Source organism: Perissodus microlepis, chromosome 14 (genome assembly GCF_051167445.1).
Source record: "Perissodus microlepis isolate ML-2025 ecotype Zambia chromosome 14, ASM5116744v1, whole genome shotgun sequence".
Taxonomy (NCBI): Eukaryota; Metazoa; Chordata; class Actinopteri; order Cichliformes; family Cichlidae; genus Perissodus; species Perissodus microlepis.
The window spans coordinates 19,556,386-19,580,415 of record NC_140474.1 but is presented as its reverse complement, the minus strand read 5'-3'; the positions used below and the strand labels follow the sequence as shown (position 1 = coordinate 19,580,415).

General features: G+C 40.9%; 2 protein-coding genes across 2 annotated transcripts; one reads left to right on the top strand and one right to left on the bottom strand.

The window, feature by feature from the left end:
• Positions 1–626: 626 nt before the first annotated feature.
• On the bottom strand, positions 627–22,761 carry cpda (carboxypeptidase D, a). The gene is made up of 21 exons (XM_084951443.1): positions 21,980–22,761; positions 21,130–21,377; positions 16,090–16,232; positions 15,581–15,750; positions 10,407–10,804; positions 10,108–10,299; positions 9,387–9,554; positions 9,027–9,136; positions 8,773–8,875; positions 7,921–8,063; positions 7,671–7,840; positions 7,260–7,562; positions 6,964–7,159; positions 6,681–6,816; positions 6,360–6,506; positions 5,407–5,505; positions 5,261–5,322; positions 4,892–5,023; positions 4,564–4,749; positions 2,942–3,044; positions 627–2,682 (listed from the first exon to the last, which is right to left on the bottom strand). The coding sequence occupies exons 1-21, from the start codon at positions 22,627–22,629 to the stop codon at positions 2,456–2,458; spliced, it is 4,086 nt and encodes a 1,361-aa protein (XP_084807569.1). The 5' UTR covers positions 22,630–22,761; the 3' UTR covers positions 627–2,455.
• Positions 3,439–4,316, top strand: LOC146373850 (uncharacterized protein C22orf31-like). Its single transcript, XM_084951448.1, is given in 2 exon segments — positions 3,439–3,674; positions 3,798–4,316. A coding segment is annotated over 1 exon segment (510 nt). The 5' UTR covers positions 3,439–3,674; positions 3,798–3,806.
• Positions 22,762–24,030: the final 1,269 nt, after the last annotated feature.

Here is a 24,030-nt window from a genome sequence, read left to right as displayed (position 1 = left end):
ATTTGGAGTCAATAGTACACCCTAGACAGGTTGCCAGTCTGGCGAAGAGCTAACACATAGAGACACAGACAACCATTCGCTCTCACATTCACACCTATGGGCAATTTAGATTAATCAATTAACCTATCCCCACTAACTGCATGTCTTTGGACTGTGGGAGGAAGCCAGAGTACCCAGGGAGGACCCACACAAACACAGGGAGAACATGCAAACTCCATACAGAAAGGCCCTGCCTGATGGTGGAATTGAACTCAGGACCTTCTTGCTGTGCAGCAACAGTGCTAACCAATATTGTCTGTAGCTTTTGTTTTATACAGTTGTCAGTCAGGCATCCAACTATGAAACAAATTATACTCCAAAAGGGGTTGTGAAAAAATTACCCAGGCTTAAGCCCAGTAACCCCCCGCCGATGCTTTCCATCGGTACAAGCTACCACCACGTGCAGGTATCTGGGAAATAAATTCCCTCATTCCTTTTTGGCTCAGTTTTCCTCGATAAGGGAATTTGACAAGTGAAAAATCCCCAGTTTCCTACTAATTTAGTGCAAAAAAAAAACAAAAAAAAAAACTGCCTCATGATTAAGTTACTCTCATTTCTCTATCATACAAGTAAACACAAAAGCAACGTGTTGTGAGAAGTTTTATTTGATTGTGTTCTGTGAGTTTTTGTGCACATCACAAAGAGGATTTTAAATGTTTTGTTGCATGTAGTTTCATGGTTAACATGAGATGCTGCCCCTTTTACAATTACCAACATTATTTACAGTTGATTCCAGTTCATATAAAATGTTCACACAAAACTGCCCAACTGTGGCACGCACTTAACTTCAAAGGTGCCACTCTCTCTCTCTCACACACACAGTTTAAGAAAAATAATGTACAAAAGTATCTCCCTACACAGATGTCAAGAAATCTCTTCTCAAACTGAAAATCAGGGCAAACTCTTTAGAGAACACACCTGTATTGCTTCAAACTACTGCCATGTAAAGAAATCACAGCGTGAATTTCCAACCCAGGAGATACTTAACAGATCAAGGATCCAGCGCAGTGATTTGAAATGGTGCTGCTGGGGACTGGAGCCTGTCCCAGCTGTCACTGTTCCTCACACAGTGACAAAAGGGTCTCTGATGGACTACCAACACAAAAAACTTCAACCAAACTCATAATTATCTCAATCACTGCAATTTAAAATAAGTCAGGAAAGATATAAGATTATAAAACCTTTATATGGTGTGGTATGGGTGTTTTAGACAGTCATGAATGGTCAAACCTGGTTTTCATTCTGTGATCAAAATATTTAGTACAAAAAAGGCAAAAAAGTCAAATATATTCACATAAAAACTCAAATCATAGTGAAAGATTATACATCTAGTGATCAAAATGTGATGGACACAAAAGTAGTACGTTTCCATATACAGATAAATTATCTTGCAAACAAACTTATTGTTAAAACAAAAAGGAAATAAAAATACATTCTTTTTATGATTACAGATTTAAAGATTCATTGTTTTTTGTGGCCAAAAATTAAGGGTGATTCTTTCCAATTTGTGCAAGTCCCTCCAACCCACATCACCCCCCACCCTACATATATCAAGTCCACACTCCACTTTCTGGTAAAAATTTCATTCAAGCCTTGTAACATTCTCCCTGATGGTTCCACTCATCTTTGGAAGGGAGGGGGCGGCAGAAGGAGGTAAGAAAAAAAAAAAAAAAGTTTCTCTTTCACTCCACCTGAGTATAAGATGGATCAAATTCCAGTATTATGGTATTATATTTCCAGTATGTAACTTTCAGCCACACATTACAGCCTGACTGAGACTGTAAACTTTATAGAAGCCAAGGCACAGAACTGGATTCAGTCTCCCAAAGGCTTGGACACAGAGAAATAACCTACTTTCTAATTCAAAGCAGTTATAAAAATAAATACATGGTGCTCACAGACATTAGTGAAGAGAAACAAGGAAAATAACGCACTTTTATCTAAAGTTATTTGGACATTTCGGCTTGATGTCTCAGCCGGGCAGGATGTGTGGTCGTCTTAGAGGATTCTTGGATGGCTCGGATAACAACAACAAAAAACACAAAACAAAACATAGCAGCAAGCTGCTATAAGGGCTGGATGATGACAAAGGTGGAGTGAACCTTTCTCCACCCTCCTTTTGTTAATTTCTTCCTCGCTCCATATGTTGAACAAGTTGATCAGAGAAATCTGCAGGGAAAAAGAAAAAAAGCAGCCCCTGCAGTCCAGACACCGACAGGATGGCAGGGAGAGGGTCGTCAGAATATACTGGTGTAACAGAAACAGTCTCCATCACTTTCATACTGGCCATAAAAAGAGATGGAGGTCAAGTTCATGGTTGTCCCCGTGGACCAGGGGTTTGATCTTTGGGAGACAGCGAGGAGGGGGCTGAGCTTCAAATAAAACACCGAGCAAACAAAAACTTTTGCTGTGTTCCTCAGATTTTGTTGGCATACAACGTCTCCTCGTCGCTTTCGCTTTCGTCCTGAAACTCGTGGGCCAGCAGGGACTTTTTGGAGCCCATAGAGGTGAGCCGGACCTCGTCGTCATAATCGTCTCTGTGTTGGCGCAAACGGTGGAAGCCATCTTTTTGGCGATTAGACTTAGCGGCACACACGCACCAGATGATGCACGCTGTCACCACCAGTGCTGTCATGGTGGCGGCTGTGGGGAGGAACAGAATATGCACGCGTGACTTGGCATTATGTACACTTTGTTCTTAATTTAATAAAGTTGCACTCTTGCTCAAAAAAGCTGAGATCTACAGTCACTGCCAGTGGATTTTAGCACCATTAAGACTTAATTTGAAATACATAATCTACTGAAACACTGAAAATCTATCTTGTTCATGAACGAGGAGCATAATTCATGTGACGTCAGCTCTCAGCAGGTGATAAAAAGCTGCATTATAAGACATGCTTACCTGCACTGGCTACAACAAACTCTCTGGGAAGGCCAAAGATGTTGTTGTCCATGTCAAACTCTATGATGATGGAAGTAGCAGCTTCAAAGGAAGATACCACGACCTAAAAGATAGAAGAAATATTTAAAAGTTAGATAGCAGAAAGTTGTCAAACATAAGAATCACTTCTCTCCTGTAGTCATCAGAGGCTTCTTAAAAAAGTCGATGGTCATGTCAATCAAGGCTCTTCAAACAGATTTCCAGGATTTCACAAACAACTCAAAAGATATTTGAAGCATTTGGACCTCAAAGTTTCATTAGGGTTTGTTTTTTTTTTTTGGTCCTTTTATTAAAGGACTTAAAACTTGCAACAAAAAGAAAACATCGAGCTGTTTTGTCAGAGGTAAAGTGTTTTTAAGCACTCTGCTGAAGCTCCTTGAAAGTTGGGCTTGTTAGCTATCTAATCAGCAAGAGCTACTCGCAGCTGCGCCTGCTTTGTATAATCTGGTGCAGGTTGTGTCTGATGTCTGAAAAAGTGCTAAAAATCTCAATTTACTCACCCCAGAGGTAAATTACAAGAATCTCAGGACTTACTTTTTGCAACCTGCTTGATTGTTTTCAGCAGCAAAGAAGCGATTTCACAATCCAGTGTAAAGAAAAATGGGAAAGCTGTACTTATAGTTCAGGAATTAAGGATTAAAACCACATTTTCAGACCTTTTTTTAAGTGATGTTGACTGAAAATACACCAAGGAGTAAGTACCTTAATGGTTTCTTCCCCCCCCCCAGTAACCGTATATTTTTGTTGCAATATATATGATAAACACAAAAGAAACCTGAAGGGGCACAACCAAAACTGACACCACTCTTCTTTCCAGAGGTATGAGATGCGTCCCTATGGTCTAAGGCAGAGTATTCGATGTCCTAAGAAATATGGCGAGACGATTAAGGAGAGAAAATATTTGCTGGCTCCAGCTTACGATTTGCACCTTGTGTGGGAGCAAAAAGAAACGGACCACAAAAAACCCTTGGATGACAGATATATAAGGAATGCCGCCACTCTTCCAGATCTTTTAGACCTGCCACGCAGCAACAGAGTTGTCACTACTGAAGAGGGAAACTCCAGTGACGAGCTCATGATCCACGGTTTCACAGTGCGAGACTACCAGCAGATTTATCACTCGGTGGTGGATCCCTTGCTCTTTAAGCCATGTGGGAAGCTCGCAGCCTACAGTCTGGAGCTTGGACACACCATCAAGGAAAATCTGTTTAGAGAGCTGGCCTACCCCATGCTTCAAATGGCAGAGCATCCAAAAGGAAAGGTGGAGGTGATGGAGAGATTTTGTCTACTACGTCCCACACCTTGCATAGATATAGACCATAAATGAGACCTGTAGTAGTAGAGTTATTCTTATTTATGTGTCTTTATGTTGCTTCATTTTGTCCATCTGCAGTCCTTGCGTGGGATGATTGTAATAATCATATTTCTAATGTTTTTGACTAAAAGCTTCAAATGTTTTAAATGAAGCTCCTCATGATAAACCTCTGAACAACAAATAATTACCGTGTGTGCGTCTGTGTGTACAGCAGTAAACTATTATATTATTCTTCCTGCGAGCGAGTACATTCTGTTGAAGAGAGTACCTTCTGACGCTGGCGTTGGTAGCCTTCAGCAACTGCTTCAATATTGTGAGTGCCAGGAGCTAGCAGGGCATGGAAGTAGCCGCCTTCCACAGTAAACAGTCTCACTCCTCCGTTCAGTATAACGATCGCCCCAACAATTGGTTTTCCACTCTTGTCTCTCACTATGCCTCGCACACCTTTATGGATCTGGAAGGAGCAGAAACAAAGAGAAATGCGTGGCTGTATGACAGTTCATTAAAATACAAACTATGTATTACAGCAGCCATAACTTGTAAAATAAATAAATGTCAATGTCGCTGCAGTTCCCTAATAAAATCATGCATCATACCTCTACCAACATGCTTAGCAGAGACTTCTTGTTCTCAGTCCAGAGTGTGGCCAGCTGCTCAGCGGGAGGAAACAGACAGCAGCCAGTGTACACTGTGATTTCTGGACAATGGCCAAAGTCCATATTGAAGTCCTGGAAAGGAGATGTGGACATAAGCTGATGCATTTCCTATGCTTTACTTCTCATTTTCACTTGATCAATAACTCCAAAAGAACGTCAAGATTCTCAGAATTGTCAAGGAAGTTTTCAAAACAAACACTCTTGACTCCATTTCCAATTAAATATGAAGTAGTGCCTTTTGTTTTTAGATTGTACACAATGACATGATGGATGCTATTACAGAAAATGACAGCACAGACACACACTTACCTTCATGCTTCCCAGATGACTTTGTCTCTCCGCTGCTCTCATAACTCCATCTGGGATGTTGCCTAATGAGTAAAGCAAAAATTAGCCATTAACCACTTATTTGCATGACCGACATGACAAGAATATGTAGCAGTCGTATGACTTACTCTGCCCATTATTTGAACATTCAGTGTTCCCAAGGTGCATTTTGGGGTGATTGCTGGCATAGACAGTTGCCAAATACTTCAAGGTGCCTTCATTGTCAACTGAAAAACAAAATAACTGATTCAATAATTAAACAGTGAAACCAGCGATTTTAAGGAAACTGTTTTCAAATGATTTATTTATCTGCCTGCAATGGGGAAAACATGGTTCTGCCATCAGCTCTACAGACCATCAGTTACATGTTTACTATCACCAGGGGGCAGTGTCACAAACAACTGGTCTGTGGGCTGCTCTCACTTGTGGGCTTGCTGGTCCTGCCAGCGACAGAGAGGAGCAAAGTTATGAGATAACAAAAAGCTGAAGTGAAACCGAGTGATAAAACAATGAAAAGTGTCGACTGCAGCAACAATCTGTGCTTCACCTTCTGTAATTTTTTTTTAACTTTGATATCTTAGTCTCCAAGGTGTCTTGACCGCTTTCATTTTTCCAGCCTAGTTTTCAACCAGTCAGCATTCAACCTATACATAGGCCCACATACACTGACGTGCTTGTTTTTTGTGACTGATACCGAAAGGCACTGACCACCCCCGTGTTTGGAAAACAGTGCATCTTTTGTAAATCACCCATAAAACTAACAACACCTATGAGCACTATTTGGATATTGGGTCACATGCTACTTTTCCCTGTTTAGTCAATCTTGCCCACAGATGAGCTACAGCAAGCATTGTTGGGTTTCTGAAAAGGCCCACAAGGGATGTTTGTCTCCTGCATGAATTCACATGTCACTTTCTCCAAACTCAAACAATTTAATTTTAATGTTTCCTGAATCTCATATGTGTGAAAAAGTGGTGCCCACAGTCACGTTGCACTCATGCAGCATCAGCAAAGAGCTATCCTGGTGTTCTCAGATTTTTATACACAATATACTTTTTGTTTCTTGTCATAGTGGTATTACCAGTCTGGACAGGCTTGTCATAAGGATAAGTGGCAACAAGGGCGCCTCCATCAAGGGCTACAGACAGAGTGAAGCGGTGGCTTTGAATGAAGTTCATCATCGCTCTGGTCTCGGGTTGGGGATCCACCAAACGCTGTGATGCGTTGCCTGTTAAAGAGGACAGACAGACAATCTTTTTTTTTCTTTTGTCTTTTGTAAATGGTACATGTAAACGTCAACCATTTCTTTTTTACATTCAAAAGAACTCTTGACTTGAAGAGCTGATCTTTTAAATCTGTTTTTCATTTCAGCTTCACACATGCAGAAATCAAGACAACTGACCAAAGAAGTCTGTGTCCAGGTCCTTGCCACGAGCGTTGGTCAAGCCCTGGGTAGATTTGCACTGCTTCTCAACAGCCTGTTCTCGTCCGTCAGGGTTTACAGAAGGAACAATGAATATGCGAGTCTCGTTGATCAGCTGGAGAAGGATAAGGAACAATTACAGTCATATATTCACAGGTACTAAATGTTCATTGAGAAATAAATCAAGCTTAAAGTCCCTTAAAGCCAAAAAGAGCAGATAAAAATGCTGTTGTTATAATCATAAAGAGGTCTTAAGGCACACCTTGGTGATGGCTGGGTTTTTGCCATAGTTGATGCACAAGAAGGCAGCAAACTCCAGCAGAAGCTCTGTCCCCACTGGGGCATTACCATGGATCCCTGCTACAAAGCGAATATTTGGCTTGGACGGTTCGGATTCTCCTGGTTTGTTAGAGATTTCCAAAGCCCATATGGTCCTATACTCCACACTCTGGCCCAGGCTGGACATAGAAAAGAAAAAAAAAGAAACAATATAGGTCACTGCAGTAAAATAAAGACTGGTTCAAACTCACAGTTTAGGGGAAAATAAAATCTTCTTACCTGTGTAAATATGTAATGTGGGGAAAGTTAAGCGTGAGGCCTCTCAAGAAAGCAGACATCTCTTTGGAGGGTCGGTAGCGGAAGTTGCTCTCGGTGGCTGTGTTTTTCACCAACTCATCCAAACCCTGGCCTACAGAGAGCTCCTTGATTAAGCTCTGAAACTCCTTCTCAGATGGGTTCTGTGTGGGTCGGGGGCCACTGGAAGAATGACGGTTACCCTCTGAGCGCACAGATGTAAGTCTGAAGTCCACCACCTCCACTCGATCCTTTGAGACTGTGGCGTAGATCGTCACAGGCTTATAACTACACAACATAACAGAATAACAGAAATAAAGGTCGCAATAAGACAAAAACATACTGAAACTAGATTTCATGTGGCTACTGTGTTTTCCTTCTGAATAAAGCTGTTACCCATGAGCAGAGGCAGTGATAGTGTAAGTCCCAGGGACCAGCAATCTCCAGTAATCTCCAGTCTGAGCTGTAGTGATCTTGTGGTTTATCTTCTCGACACTAATGGTGGCATTGGGAATTCTCCTACCATCCCACATATCTGAAACTGTGCCCTTCACCCCAGTGTGAACCTAAAGACGCAAATGCCCACATGAGTGAATGCAAAATTACGCTGAAGGCTCAGGATAATGTTGAGATCTATGTTTACTACCTGGTGTATAAACTGAAGCAATGATCGCCGGTTTTGATCCCAGTATTTTGGGAGGTCCTTGGCCAGAGGATATTTGACACAACTCAGCTCAATTGTCACCTCGAAACAGTTTGTGTTTATGTAGTTCCAGTCTTGCATGCCACCTGGAAAAAACATGCACTCCTTTTTAGAGTCATATCAAGAAACTGTGTGGGTAAATAATCTGACAATTTCATAATAGAACATAAAAAAATAATTTAAAAAAGTTATTGTGAAAAATATAAAAATTAGGGAATTCTTTTCTACATTAAAAATATACAATTTACACATTGATAGAATAAAAATCACATTTTCTTTTATTCCGGTGACGAGTCCAAAACCTACTTTAGAACTACAAGTCACCATAGTGCCTTTAGGCTGCACTGCGTTGTCCCAGGAACACTTTTTTGCCAGAAAACATAGTTTAACTACTACTGATGCAGTGCCAACACTCTCTCATGCAAATAGCTGACCACTCGGTTACTAAAGACATACTGAGGGCAAAGTAGAAAACTATCCCTCAGGTCTTACCAACAAAAAACTGAAATCTTCTCTGTAAAAACTGAAAGCAGAGTACCCCAGGGTAAGAAGGAGAAAGACCACCCAGCTTGGTATCAGCGCACATCTTAAGGGCGGCATACGTGACAGTATAGCAGCAGAAGTGCACATAACATGGGGTATATCTGTGAAGGCATCATTAATGCCTTTCTTGCTTAATCTTTGCCTGGAAGAATTCAAGTAGATCTTAATTAAGGCTAACCTCTTATATAAAAGGGTTTTGTGAATTTTTAAAAACATGGAGTATGCCAAAATTAATGAAAGGTGTAAGCATACCAGGAACACTATACCACTGGGCACCATTGGTTATGCCATCCTTAAAATAGTCATTAGGGTACAGGTCCTCACAAGGGTGTCCTTGGTGCATCAGAGGATTTTCCTGCATACAAGTAAAACCAAACAATGATCACTGTTGTTGTCAAGTTTTCAAACAGTCATTCCACAGATTTCAATGAGCTTCCATTAGTACTAAAAGTTGAAACTATAAGCATCAGGCTCAAACAGCTCCCACAGCAACGGTGTCCAGTTACCTGTGAGTAGGCTCTAGAGACCTGCTGAAAGACCTCGTCATCAGGCGACTTGCTGTAGTAACTATTCCCATCTTTGTCATCATCAAAGGGGTAGTTGACCACCAAGGACCCTGAATTGCACAACAAAAATAATACGGCGTAAAACACACACACACACACACACACACAAATAATAATATCTGAATCTGTGGGTAGGAAAGAAAATGTAGTCTGTGAACATAAAATTATTTTTTGTTACTAAAAACACTAATGATCATAACCGTAAAACATAGAAAATATTTACAAATTTTAACAACACTTAGCAGATCACCACATTCAAAAGCTGGCCGTGACACTGAAACACCACTGTACAGTACGTGCCTCCGTGGAGGTTGGCTGACAGGACGAAAGGGATGCTCTTCAGCCATTTCATCACAGCTTTAGTCTCTGGCTGTCTGGGTTCTGTGATGTTGGCGAACTGATCGGGAAAGTTGCGGTTCAGGTCAAAATTGTTGGTGTTGTTACGCCCTTTGTAGCCATTTGTATCACCTGTCAGGAAACAAACACCGGTGAGCAGCCATCTACATGCATCCGTAACCACAGCATATGCACATCCTCGGCTCCTCCTCCACAACACCTCCTTACATAGGCAAACAACAGTAGCTGTTAGCAAACAGAGGATATGCCCTGTCAAACTTTCCCTTAAGTCAGACACTTATGTATGACTTCATACACTTCCTTTTGTGGACACTTACGTGCTCACAAAGGGAAATGAAAGCTATTTTAACACAGACGACAGAGCATGGAAGGAGATAATATAATTCTGCCGAGAAGAACAGCTACTCCTCATATGTCTCTCTCCAGGGTCAATTGCTTCTTTCTTTGTGACCACTAAAGATATCAAGTATACACCAATGTGGTGTGGTCAGTTTGTAATGCAGTTTCTTTAGCAAAGGCAGTAATTTAATAGTTGCCACAGACTCAAGGAACGCTTAGTCAAATTACTGTTTAAGGCCTGTAAGGTTACACCTTACGTATCCAAAAGCCATAAGTAAAGCCTGTAAAGAACTCTACAGAATATGCACATGACCCTTTTACTTACCTTCCTCAGCTACCTCGTAGCCATCGGGATTCATCGAAGGCATGATGTGAATGCGGGTGTTGTTGACCAACTCGGTGACCTCTGGGTCAGTACCATAGTTACGACACAGGTACTCTATGAGGTTGAGCATTAACTCGCGACCCACCACTTCATTACCGTGCATGTTGGCCACATATTTAAATTCTGGCTCACCTGGGAGAGTGTAACAGACAGAATGATACTCTCTGGTTTGCATTTGATGTTTTTCAAGATTTACTGGTATAAAAAAATAAAACATTAAATCAAATATCATCACATACCATGCTCATGAGTGTCAGGGTTGTCTGAGATGACCATCACATACAGCTCACGCTTTTCTACAGACTGTCCAATAGAGTAAAGATGGGTAATAGAAGGAAACTCGCTGCTGTACTTCCGTAGAAACAGCTCCATGTCTGCATAGTTGTGATGACGGAATTCCTGTGGTTGGTTGGCCAGTTGGTGTGAAGTTGGAGAAACAGAAGTAACCACCGGAGTCTGGGTGGAGCCAGAAGAGCTGGTAGTGGAACTGTCTGGATGGCTGATGGACTGCACTGAGGTTGTAGCCACAGTGGTGCTGCTACCTGCTGCCTCACTGACCACAGGTGTCAAGGTAAAGTTAAGCTCTTTTGCCTTGCCCTCAGAGACCTCGACACTGCTGACTGTCACTGATATGTACCTGTACAGTAAAAGAAGCACATGTTGAAGAGATTTAATCTGTTATACAACACAACTTTCCACTGAGTGTACCATAAGAAAACCATTTCTTTTAACCAAGTTTCGATCCAATTATGTACGTCAGGTATGTGTTTTAGGAGTCATGTAGCTTGCTATGCAGGCAACGTGTGTAAACATAGATTACATTTAGTATTTGTAGTATTTGTTCTTGTATTAAAGATTTTAATCTAATGAGGACAGGATGTAAAAAAGAGAGAGAAAGATCTCTGTGGGTTTGTTTTTTTTGCTGAACAGGTCATGTTCACAGATCATGTGGGCTGAGATCAGCTCAGTTCATGTAAATATTATCAGCTGTAACAGTGTGATTGCTGTTGTTTTTAGTTTATGTGTGTGCATGGTGTTGAGAAAATGTGATCGCTGAGAGGCCGACTGTAACAGGAGCTACCACAAAGCTGGTTTTGAGTATACAACACATGTCACAATCACATGTCCCGAGTTCATGAATGATGAATGATTAAAAAAAAAAAAAAGACAGGGCTGAGAACCGACAAAATTACAGAATAATATGACACCAACTACAGAGTATACCTCAGTGGGAATGTAAACCTGTTGCCATGTGAGCCCATCACAACGAAGTATTAAGCTGTAGTTTTAGTCTCTTAATCAGGAAGTTTGCCAAGTAACTTGTGCAACACATGTTAAACTACTTAACAAACACTAACAAAGAGTCATGTCAGTCACATGGACAAAATTTCATTATTTGATGGCCTTTGAGAGCCAAATTAAAAATTGATCTGGCATAGGTTGTACAAAAAATTATTTTGACCATGGATTATGTAAAACAAACAAACTTCAGCTAAGTTCCAATCAATCCACTGCACAGAGCACTGTAAACTATCTTTAAGGGAAAAGAGAGGAAAAGGGGCAGAGACCGCATTCAGGCACTAAAGTATGTTTGTCTTGGCAAGAAGTATTTGTCTAAAGGATGACAATCACGGGAAAATATTAGAGACAGTAAAATGTTATGTTTAAGACACACACTATCGGGACAAAAGTTCTGGCCCGCCTACATGTTACACCTACAAGGCCTCCTTGGCAATAGAAACACATGCAAGTTCCTGGCACACAGTTTTGTGCTGATGTTAATGACGCAGGAAGTTAACAGAAGGTTGGAGACTTAATTTTACGATTCAGTCACTCAGTGACCCTATTCTGTAACTTTTTATCCCTAAAGTCTTGTAATAATACCACTTCAATTATTCAAGAGGAAATAAATTTCACTAACTGGTTTGTTGCAACAGTTGTATCCAATTATGGCTGGCTTAGAAGCTTTTTTTTAAGAACGTACAACATAACCTGTGTAAGTGACCAAAACCACTACCAGCATTCATACTTTTGCGTGATGTTTTACATGTTAGTTATCCTGTAGTCACGTCTGGGCTTTTATATGCGGTACTAGATTGTTTTTGCCTCATATGAGCCCTTATATTGAGGATATGATTAACTTTCCTTATATTGAAGTGATGTAATTCTCTCAAAAAACTGCAGCAAAATAGCAGCTAGAAATGCATAAGACTATTCAAGAGCACTGAATAAGCCAATCACAATAGCTGTGAGCTTCATCGACAAGAGGTGTAGTTACATTTCCAGGCAGGTACACTAAAGGCGTAGGGTTTCAGTGGGGTTTGCAGTTACCAGCATCATATATACAGGGTGGATTTAAAACAGAAGAACAAATTCTGTCTAGATAGCACACTATCATTCACACACACTCCTTAGACTAACTCGTTAAAAAAAGCTGAATTCAAAAATACTTTTGTCCATATAGGGCAGGGGTAGGCAACTCCAGGCCTCGAGTGCCGGTGTCCTGCAGGTTTTAGATGTGTCCTTGATCAAACACAGCTGATTCAAATGGCTAAATTACCTCCTCAACATGTCTTGAAGTTCTCCAGGGGTCTGGTAATGAACTAATCATTTGATTCAGGTGTGTTGACCCAGGGTGAGATCTAAAACCTGCAGGACACCGGCACTCGAGGCCTGGCGTTGCCTACCCCTGATATAGGGTATGGTCAGTAGATGCCTCTGTTTTAGTGAATAAAAGTTGCCCTGAGGCAACAGAAAAAGACACACGTCACTTACTATACAATACTGGGTGTTAGTTAGCCCGAGATTAAGAAATCGTTTTGTTTTGGGGGGTTTTAACTTCATATTAGTCTAACTTGCATTACTCTTATATATACACCGTATTTTTCGGCCCATCATACGGTGCACTGTTGATAAACGGGTCTGTTTTCATTCATAAGGCACACCAGATTGTAAGGTGCATTAAGCAAAACAAGCAGCAGCATTCGGCCTCCAGCTTCACTGTTTATTTTATGCTAACATAGCTTTGTCGCTAGCGACCACGTAGCACATCATGATATACCAGCTAACCCAACTTCAGTAACCCTACAAATGTCACTGCTGTTTAGTTTTCTGTCTTCATTTATGTTGGAAGTGATAGCAGGGCTGTACGTTTTATTTTTTTTCAGAAATCTTTCAGTCAGAACATGCTATATCATGTGTAGGTGGAAACTAGCGAGCTAACTTGCTGCTAACTTCCAACTCTGTTAAATTTTATAAATTCTGTTTTCATGGATGCCTGGATGTTAAACTTAATTGTTACACCTGGTAAAGCAGCAACACTGATCATTTTATTGCAGATGAAAGAATTTAGACAGTTTTTAACTCTCAGTAATGCCGCAGTGTTCGTTTGACTTTGGAACCTGAAGCGCACGAAGTTTTGGACCCAGATTACTCCGCGAGGCTCCTGACTACGGCAGCCATAATGCTCAGACAATCCATCAAACAGTGCGGCTTCGTAGCTTAACAAAGTCGCAGTAAAACATTTTTTGACAGATTTTTGAGCGCCTTGTAAAATTTAAAATCAGTTCGAGGTCAGTAGGCACAACCAGAATTCATATATAAGGCGCACCGGCTTATAAGGCACACTGTCGATTTTTAAGAAAACTAAAGGATTTTAAGTGCGCCTTATAGTGCGGAAAATACAGTAAGCAAAATCAAGGTTGGTCTAACCCAGACCTTCCCAAAGTGTGGGGGCGCAGAGCCATTGCAGGGGGGGCGCGGTATGAAAAGGGGGAGAAAAAACCCCAAAAAAAACGCTTGGACACCGCTAGCAGGGGGCGCCCACACAAGCGCAAAGCAGGAGATGAAGCATAGCTGAATATGTTTCCAAACCAACTTCATTCTAAGCCAAAGACTAGAAAATATGGTGAAGCATATCTGCCCTTTGGCTTCACCTGCACAAGTGCCAAGGTAGGTCTCCCCTGCAGAATTGGTTTTCCCTGCGTCGGGAGCAGCGCAGGGCTCTTCAAATCACGGACAAACAGTATCCCACATTCTTGATTTTTAGTTCACAAACACTTCTCATAATGATTAACTACTCCTGTCATTTTGGAGATGTTAGCTCTTTATACAGTAAAGTTACAGTGGGATACAAATAACATCAGGCTGTCGCTGATCCTGCCACGATTTATTTCCCCTGTCTAAATCACGGACAAACGGTATCCCACAGTTGTTTATGTTTTTAAACCCATTTTGCACAGAGAGGCATCCATCCATGAGGCATCCATCCATCCATCCATCCATTCGCTTCCGCTTCTCCTTTTCAGGGTCGCGGGGGGCGCTGGAGCCTATCCCAGCTGTCATAGGGCGAGAGGCGGGGTACACCCTGGACAAGTCGCCAGTCTGTCGCAGGGCCAACACACAGGGACAGACAACCATTCACGCTCACATTCACACCTAATGGCAATTTGGATTTTCCAATTAACCTATCCCCACAAGCTGCATGTCTTTGGACGGTGGGAGGAAGCCGGAGTACCCGGAGGGAACCCACACAAACACGCGGAGAACATGCAAACTCCACACAGAAAGACCCTGGCCTGATGTTGGAATTGAACTCAGGACCTTCTTGCTGTGCGGCAACAGTGCTAACCACCGTGCCGCCTACAGAGAGGCATTTTTTGAAAAATGTATTGATAGCAGTGTGGAATATTATTACACATGAAAAAAACAACTACACGTAAAATAATCACACCGTGACACCTCCGCCTTTCTAAATGGAGGGAAAGTAACTGTGTATGTATATTTAAGCGTTTAAAAACTGAAGAAAGTCCGATTAACAGTAACAATATTTTGTCTCTATCTGCCATTCTGCAATTCATCTCATGTAAACAATAACTTGGCACACAGCGTGACGTGGAAAAAGGCACATACCTTTGACGTTGCATGACGAACTCTGTATTCCTCGTCCACACGTAAACGCAAAAAAGGAGTTTTAAAAAAAGTTTTCAGTGATTCGAAACGCCGTTTACGTGTGGACGAAAGGTCCAAACGCATAGAAACAGCTGCGTTTTCAAAAATACCCATGTAGGTGTGGACGTAGCGTAACAGAAAAACCGCAATGGAGCAAAATATGGGTGTGTATGGTTGGAGGATGTGTTTGTGCACGTCCATGCGCGCGCGGGGGGGGGGGGAACGACATTTTTCTTGTAAAACAAAGGGGGGCCTATCAAAAAAAGTTTGGGAACCACTGGTCTAACCCAACAAACGAGCCTAAACGCTATCAAAAAAACCCTTGGTAGCAATCAGCAGGGAGCAATCTGCAACCTCTGGGCCGTCACTGGTCACTGAACTGAAACTAGAGATCTGGCCCAGCATTAAGTGTTTCCACTAATGAATAACCTCTGTTTGTAAAAAACCTGTTATGTGCACTCACCCTGGAGCCACAGCTGTTATGTTGTATGTTCCTGGTAACAGAAGGCGGTAGTAGTCCCCATATTCCCCCGTCGTCAGGTTGTGGCGAACGCCTGCTACCACAATGCTGACATTGCTAGGGGCAGCACCACTAACTGCATCTTTCACATAGCCACGGACACCGATGTGCACCTGGAAGACAGCAGTAATTTGAGTGCAAAGAAACCCTCAGTGGTTATAAAATCACTGGTTTGACTACAGTTGGTATTAATCTATAAAACACTTGTAATAACGTGATTTTTTTAATTCACTGAAAATACCATCTTTGTGGCTTTAGGCTAATTTTTTTCCACATTTTTTTATTGTATGCATTTTCTTAAATGACCATTATGATTTTCAACGAAAGTTAAAGAACCTTACACTTGGCTCAAGTGGAGAAACTGCATGACAGAGATGTTGATTGTGCTATTATTCTTTTATATAAACAAACAAAAGACATCATATCTTATGGACAATTTATTTCTTATGTACCTGTTCTATGTAGGCTAGCAGGGATTCCTTGTTTAGATCCCATTCCCTTTTGAGCTCAGAAGCAAAAGGGTATTTGCAACAGCTCAGCTCCATGGTGATTTCCAGACAGTTTCCATGAATGTAGTTGTAGTCCTGCATCCCTCCTGGATAACAGAAAAAGAACATAAAAAACATGTACATAAAAGCACAAGTTAGAAACAGCTAAATTGATATTAAAGTCACATTTAAAAATATGCATGCAAATGATGCAAAAACTACATATTCTGCATACTATGTGGCCCTGAACGGTAATCCAGCAGTGCCAGAACTGTTTATTATACGAGAGGTTCTGTCTGGAAAAGTTCAAGTCTGTCTTTGTCCCCCTCTGTGCCAAAGTTTACAGAGGGAGTTAGTGTAGCAACAAGCCCCGACATCTGGGGTTTGCAAGGCACCTTGCAGTCCAGTAATGCAAACAGAAACACACACAGAAGGGCAGGCTGTTCATCCCTGTGGAACATGAGCAGGCAGTCAGATGCTTCCTGGCTGGAAGGTTTCCATGACTCCTGGCTTGGTGGCCCCGGGAACCAAATGCAACAGACACTTCTGCCCCCAAACCTGTATGCCAATGATGTGCGGCTGCTTGCCCTACCAAGTGCCCAGAGTTGTTGGTTTGTTGTTACACATTTCATTGTTTCTATATGGGCTTCGTTTCTCTTTTTTCCCCTCTGCCCTCATCCTACACAGTTGAGCCAAAATTTCTATAAACCAGCTTACACCAGCCTCAGTGAGGAAGATGCAAACCACAAGACAACAGAAAATGCTGGCACACAAAATTTGTGATGCACAACAAAGCCACATGCAAGTAAATCTGAGAAGGAAAATGTAAAAAAAAAAAAAAAAAAAAAAGGCGTGTGGAAAGCCCCTACCTTGTCACAATACTCACCACCACTTTAGTCTACACTACTTGCAATCATTTTTTTAAAAATACTAATAGAACTACTATTATTTTTGCAATTTTATGATTGCTTGTAGAACCCACTGAGTATCTTCCAAATAGCCATACTATGTTACAAAAAAACGCAGTAATGAAAATCTCAATGAATCTCTTCCACCCTAAGGACAGATGGTGATATGGTACACTCAACTCAGAGAGCAGCCTCGGAAAAATACAAGTTATTCTGAGTCATCCCTCGTGAAGCGACAGCTGTTTGGCTGCCCGAAACTCAGAGAGTGTCTGCCAGTTCACTCAATGGAAGCTGAAAAGGGACATTACAAGCAAATTGATGAACTCTTCCTATACCAACACAAATGCATTTTTACGGCTCTATAACCTTATGTTCGTACCAACCACTGAAAGATTCCCTTTCTAATACACAGTCATTGCATAAGATGAGGGTCAAAATATAGTCATCATTTGTGTGTCTACATGGTATGAACACCAAAGTTTATTTTGTAAAGGGGGTTCAACAGTCTAAATAAAGAATTCCAAAGACTAAAGCTAGTCTTTAATACAAAGCTTCCTTCTTGCTGCAGCTAAACAAGTAAACTATCTGAAACTGTGACTTTTAAAGCTACCAGCCAGATTTGACTTTTTAATAGGAAGCATGGCCTCTGGGCTTATTTGGAATATGGGTGGTGTATTTAGACGTGTCAGGGTAACACTTTAATCACTGTGTTCACAACAGAGAGAGTAGGGGCATTGTCAACCCAGCAGCACACAGGTCTTAAAATCTCTCACCTGTTAAAGTAGAATAATTGCACTAAGTGGCATTCCCCTGTTTCAACGATGTCTAAATCCAACTGCCTACAACAACATGACAAAAATAAGAAGCTTGTCTTTGGTCATAAGATGTTAGCCAAGTCTCGCTGTCTTTCAGGCAAATCACTTAAAGCAAACATCCTGCATATGCAGGAGTTGGAAAAACACACAAAAAGGCCTTAGAGCAGCCCCAACCTTACATGTCCTGTCTCTACCGGATCCAGTGACACACCCTGAACTCAGAGTGATGATTTAAGAAGCTGAGTCAAACATTTAAGATACCAACCCAGGGCATAGAGTATAAATGTCAGGTGACTGGTTTTTTAAAAGTGTTATCAGAGGCGTGAGTGAACTCAGACACTGGCAGAGCAGTCCGATTATCGTGGCTGTGGAGCGGTATTTTCATGCAGTAAAATTAGATTCAGGACCTTGTTCTCTTGTAAGTGTCTATGCAGCGACGCGTTTCTTTCAGCAAAGACAGCAACTAAATGAGCCAAAAATATTTCAAACAGATAAGACCCTGGAGACAGCAACACACATCATCAATAACACCAGATCTGGTTACATGAACAAAACACAGTTCAAAAGTAAGAGCACGCGAACAATAGACCGTGTCAAAAGATTATAGGTCATGATTACATGTTATGCACAATTATTATTTCAAGCTCTGACTCCCAAACAACAAATCCCTTGTTCCTGATTCCTGGAGCTTTGCCTGGAAGACTAATTACGTCACACAATGGCCTGACCGCTTCCATCATCTGCCATTAGTCCGGTTTTAGTCGTGACATTTCATCCACTGTGGCATGGCAGACAGATGAACCCATTGTCAATTCAAAGGTTGTTCTTGGCACCACCTTCATCAGTGAGATATGAATACTATCGCTGCTAAGAGGTTCAATAAGTGTCTCATACTAACAATGTGAACTTCCACAGAGTAAATAGTGGATGTTTCAGTCAAGGATCCATAATATTTAACCTGAACATTAATTTTTCTTTCACTGTGTTTCTGATAAGTACGAGGATATACTGCCTGCTATTTAAGCTTTTAAGGTAATGATTTAGTGTTTCCTTTTCTCTAAGTGGTAAACAAATATTGTTCCATTTAATGACAAACTGAAACAAGAACAAATACAGGTGCATTCAGTCAGATGACACTTAAGTATTTTTGCTCAAATAGCTGGTTGACAGACACTTTTATAAACATAAAACCTTTATCATACATACTCCTACTCAGAGTTACCTTCATACTATATTCATAAAAAAGCTCAGACTTTGAAAGTATCTGCAGACTTGCACATAGAGAAGAAAGGTCCATTAATAAAACTAGGAGGTTTCATATAAGAAACTTGAAGAACGAGTGCTTATATATATATATATATATATATATATATATATATATATATATATATATATATATATATATATATATATATATATATATATATATATATATATATATATATATATATATATATATATATATATATATATATATATATATATATATATATATATATCTCGCTTCTTTACTTGAATCCTTTATTCAAAAACATCCCTCACCCATTCACACCATTTTACACACCAAAGCTCGTTCTTCACACACATTCATGCTCAACTTTGAGCAAGTTGGGGTTCAGTATCTTGCCCAAGGATACTTAGATATGCAGACTGGGGACTGGAGCAGCCAGGGACTGAACCACCAACCTTCTGATTAGTAGATGACCTGCTCTACCTACAGCCACCCAAGTAAAAAGAGTAAAAGACACGCTAGTTACACAAAGCTTGAGTTTAATCAAAGCAGTTAATCTGGTTGAGGCAAATCCACCGCTAACCTGACATCTACTACAGCGCAATACAGAGGAAGAGCGGTTTGGTAACCCGACGCTCCAGACACATCACCAACTCCCAACCCCTCAGACAAGCCAACAAAACAAAGGTGGAGAGGAGCATGCTGACTGAGTTTCTGGCCCTCAGGTTCAGAGAAGAGCTTGTTTTCAGCCTAAATTACACTGCAGTCAAGGAAACAAAACAAACTGCTTTTAGTTTAGTTCATGTAAGAAACTGATACATGCAGTGTATTGACAACTGAAAAGAGTCAGCCCACAGAGCCATAAGAGGCCTCCAGCTCTAAAATGTTGCATAATTACAGGCTTTGGCAGACACAAACACGATGAGCAGTGCACTTTTGGTTTTGGAGTAGGGTCAAAATCCCAAAGCACTGTAAGCACTTAAGCTCTTTGTGTTTCAAAGCACTAAGCATAAGACCTCTATTCTGTTATATGTACATGTATTAAAGAGGATGTGAACTGGCTATCATGTGTTAAACAAGGCAGCGAAATAAATGAACCCTAGATGAACACTGCGTTATAATGTGTTTTACAAAGACGTCTTGCTACTAGATATCTATCAGGAAACAACTGTGGGAACTTTTGGAAGCAGTTATTGTGAAGTTTTATCTAAATTAATCTTAAACTCAATGATCACTGGGACAAAAAAAAAAAAAAAGCTTACCCCCCACTGAAAATTATTTTTCAACCGCCATCTTTGCATGAATTGTTGCATGGATTTTGGAATGCTATGTCCCGCTATTATAACGGCTCTGTTTTAACCAAGCTTATATTTAATGAAGAAATAAAGAGCCTTAAAGAAGGTTTACTACGTGCCATTTCTGGAATGTGGCATAATGTTTTCTCTGATGCAAATGCAGATATTTTGCATGCAATCTATCATGGAAGAATCTTTAAAAAATCTTTAAACTTCACAACATAAATAGTTTGTTTATCTGTTTTAGGTGATGGTGCTGCCTGGATACTCTATATCTGCACTATCCTTCACATCTCTAGAAGATTGCTTGCCTGCAGTGCATGTGAAAACTGAAATAATCTCTAAGCCAGACCCTTCAAACAGCTTGCAGCCTACATACAATGCAAACAATGCAGCTGTAACAGAAAACATTCAGCTTGCAACTACACTCACCTGCTTGGTAAAGTAGACTTTCCAGAACAATGACTAAATAACCATCTTACACAACAATCAGCTTTCATTCAAAGAAACAACACACCGGTTCCACTGATCTCCATGCCTTCACACACACAAAGTGTCTCAGTCTGTTATTTCCTTGCCCAAAAACAAACAAGGACATCATACGTTTAGTTCTAGCAGAAACAAACATTATACGATTAACGAAGCTCAGTTTATTCAGCTGAATCCAGTGAGATAACCTCATTTACCCTGATAGATTATTGAGGGCGTTCTGCCCCGCACAGATCAATAAGAGCAAAGAAACTTGGCTGTCTTACCTGGCACGTCGTACCACGCCGCTCCATTAGTAATGCCATCTTTAAATGTTTCTTCTGGTGTATCAGGACAGTGAGGCTTACCGGTCTTCATTACAGGGTGGTTCTGGGAATATACCAGAGCCAGGTGGCGAAACAGACCATCGTCCGCCGACGGGCTGTAGTGACCTTCTTGCTCGTGGGAGGCTGAGTCATCAAAAGGGTAACTGGCAACCACAGTGCCACCATGCAGGTTCCCTGACAGCACAAATCTAAGGAGATAAAGACAGATTTATATCACTAGCTTTAAAGCATAAAATTCACAGTGCTCCAAACTCTTTGTTACCATAACATTCATGTCTATACTTGCCATGAAGTAAAGAAAGAATCTAACACTAAAAAGACTGTCAGCCTGAGTTATGAACAATTGACTTGGCCATGTTTGACTGCTGACACATCAAATTATTCTAGGCTGAATATCATGAACAACTATAAAGAATAAGGACTTTAACCAACCCCAGCTTTAATGCTAGAAAGCCTCAACATATGGACATGTACATTAAATTAGGATGAAACTGTGAACCTTTCTGTATAAAAAAGTGATGATGAAAGAGAAATGCCTATAATGTAGGATGACCTGAGGTGCATCCCCCCTTTGCAAAGAGCTGTGAAGCTAGTGTGACAACTTTTACTCTGTGAACCTTGCACTTCCTTGTGAATGATGGAGTTGCTCTTTGATCTCCACAACTAGCTAGAGAATAACTGGAAACAGATTAGCTAAAGTATCAAAGCCACACGAGTCAAAACCTCAAATAGCTGGACAAAAACATCTGGAATCTGCGTGTTTAAAACAAATAACGCCAAAAATACTGACTTTTTCTCCTGGATCCATCTCATCACTGCCATCACCTCGGGGATATTAGCTGGATCCACGGTGGTTTTGTCGAACTGGTCAGGAAAGCTTCTGTTTGGGTCCTTATTTTTGGCGTTATTTCGACCGCCGTGATCACCACTGCAGTCCCCCTCTGTGGACTTCTCAAAGCCGTCGGGATTCATGCTGGGCATGATGTAAATATCCGTGCTGTTCACCAGTTCAGTGATGCGCTTTTCCTCCCCGTATTTGGTTAGCAGGTACTCCACTAGGTAAACCAGCACCTGTCTGGACACGGTTTCGTCGCCGTGCATGTTCCCAACGTATTTAAATTTAGGTTTCCCCAGTGACTTCCTGTCGGGGTCTCTGGTGATCCGCATCACCCACAGCTGCCTGCCCTCCACGGACTGCCCTACAGTCGACAGGTTAGCTATGTGAGGGTATTTCTGGGCTAACGACTGTAAACGTTTTGTTAGTTCATTATAATTGTAGTAAATGTCGTAAGTTTCTACCGCTTCCTCCGTAGAGGCTCGGGCGCTTCGTGTGCCGAGCAGTCTGTCGTCGCCAAGAGAGACGACAAAAAGGAAAAGAAAGGCGAAAAGTGCCACCCGTAGTTTCAGCGTCATCGAGACATGTTCCCAGTTAGCCACCATGTTGACCTGTCTTCTACTTCTACACCATCCGGAACTGGTAACTGAACAACAAACACTACACTCAGGTATTTTGGTATTTGGCTCCGCACGGACGGACGTCTTTCCGCTGCCACAGTTGTTCTGGCCTGCCTGTTTCCATCTACTTCCGTTCACCTCACAGGGTCGGAGCTTCGTGGTGACGTCAGATTTTAAGGTGGGCCGGAGTAGTTCCGCCTTTGACCCTTTAAAGCCCGAAATAATTGCCAGAAAAATCTATTTGTTGAAAACGGTGTTTATTGAACCTGGCCATTAAAAAAAAATGATTGAATAACAATTTATATATATTAGCTTTAATTTGTATCGTACTTGGTACATCCGTCTTTTTTGGTCATTTATTAAAATAAAAATGCTAAAAATGTAGAAGAAAAAATATGTATAAGTCCCAAAAGCACTCAACAACTCATCGAATATACTGCATTTGGCTTTAAAAGGGTTAATTTTACTGGACTGGGGGACTGATATAAAACAGAATACCGTCTATTTTGTACAGTTTTAAAGCATTTTAAATTCATATGGTATTTTGATCTCTTAAGTATATTATTTCATACATTGCATTGTCTTTTTTATTTTTATATTATTACATATGGTTTTTAATTTATTATGTCATGCAACTAAATAAATGTAATGTCGCATGTGCCCTGTGCAGTGACAATAAAGGGTTTTCTGATTCTGATTCTGAAATCTTTTTTTACAATAGTATCTGTATTTGCTGCGGTAACATATAGTTACTCCTTAATGACAACAGGTATTAAACATGCAGACTTCTGCAAGAGTTTCAGCTCCCGGGACAGATTAATATTGATTATTATGGCCATCAATGAAACAAACGGACGTTACAAATGAGTCACCGAATGCAGACTTTAAATAGCTTGTAAAGCTCATTATGGGCCTCGGTTGACTAGAAGGAACTGCCAAAAGAAAGGGAGGTCTGATGTCGATATGAACACTTTATCTGCAATCTCTTCACAAAACCAATGTTTAGAGCATAGAAATCAACGCCTGTAAAAGTCAGAGTCATTTTAGGAACAAGTGTCAACAGATTTAGTGTCTGGAGAACAAAATTATCCCAATTTGTCAGCTGTTAAGCATTGGGGGTAGGAATATCCTCCTGTGGGGTTGTATGACCAGTCCACCACTAATGGGAAAGAATGGATGCTACCAATATTAGCAAATTCTGCAAAATTGCAATCCAAAGCATCTCTCAGAGCCTTCAGATTTCAAAAACACAAACTCTCCTCACATTTTCCAGGCTAGGATGTACATGCAGCCTGGAAATCTTTCAATGCATGTATTTTTCACCTGTCAAAGGTTCTGATGACACTTCAAAATGTTTCCAAAGTGCTTTGTTTTCCCTGAGCTGGT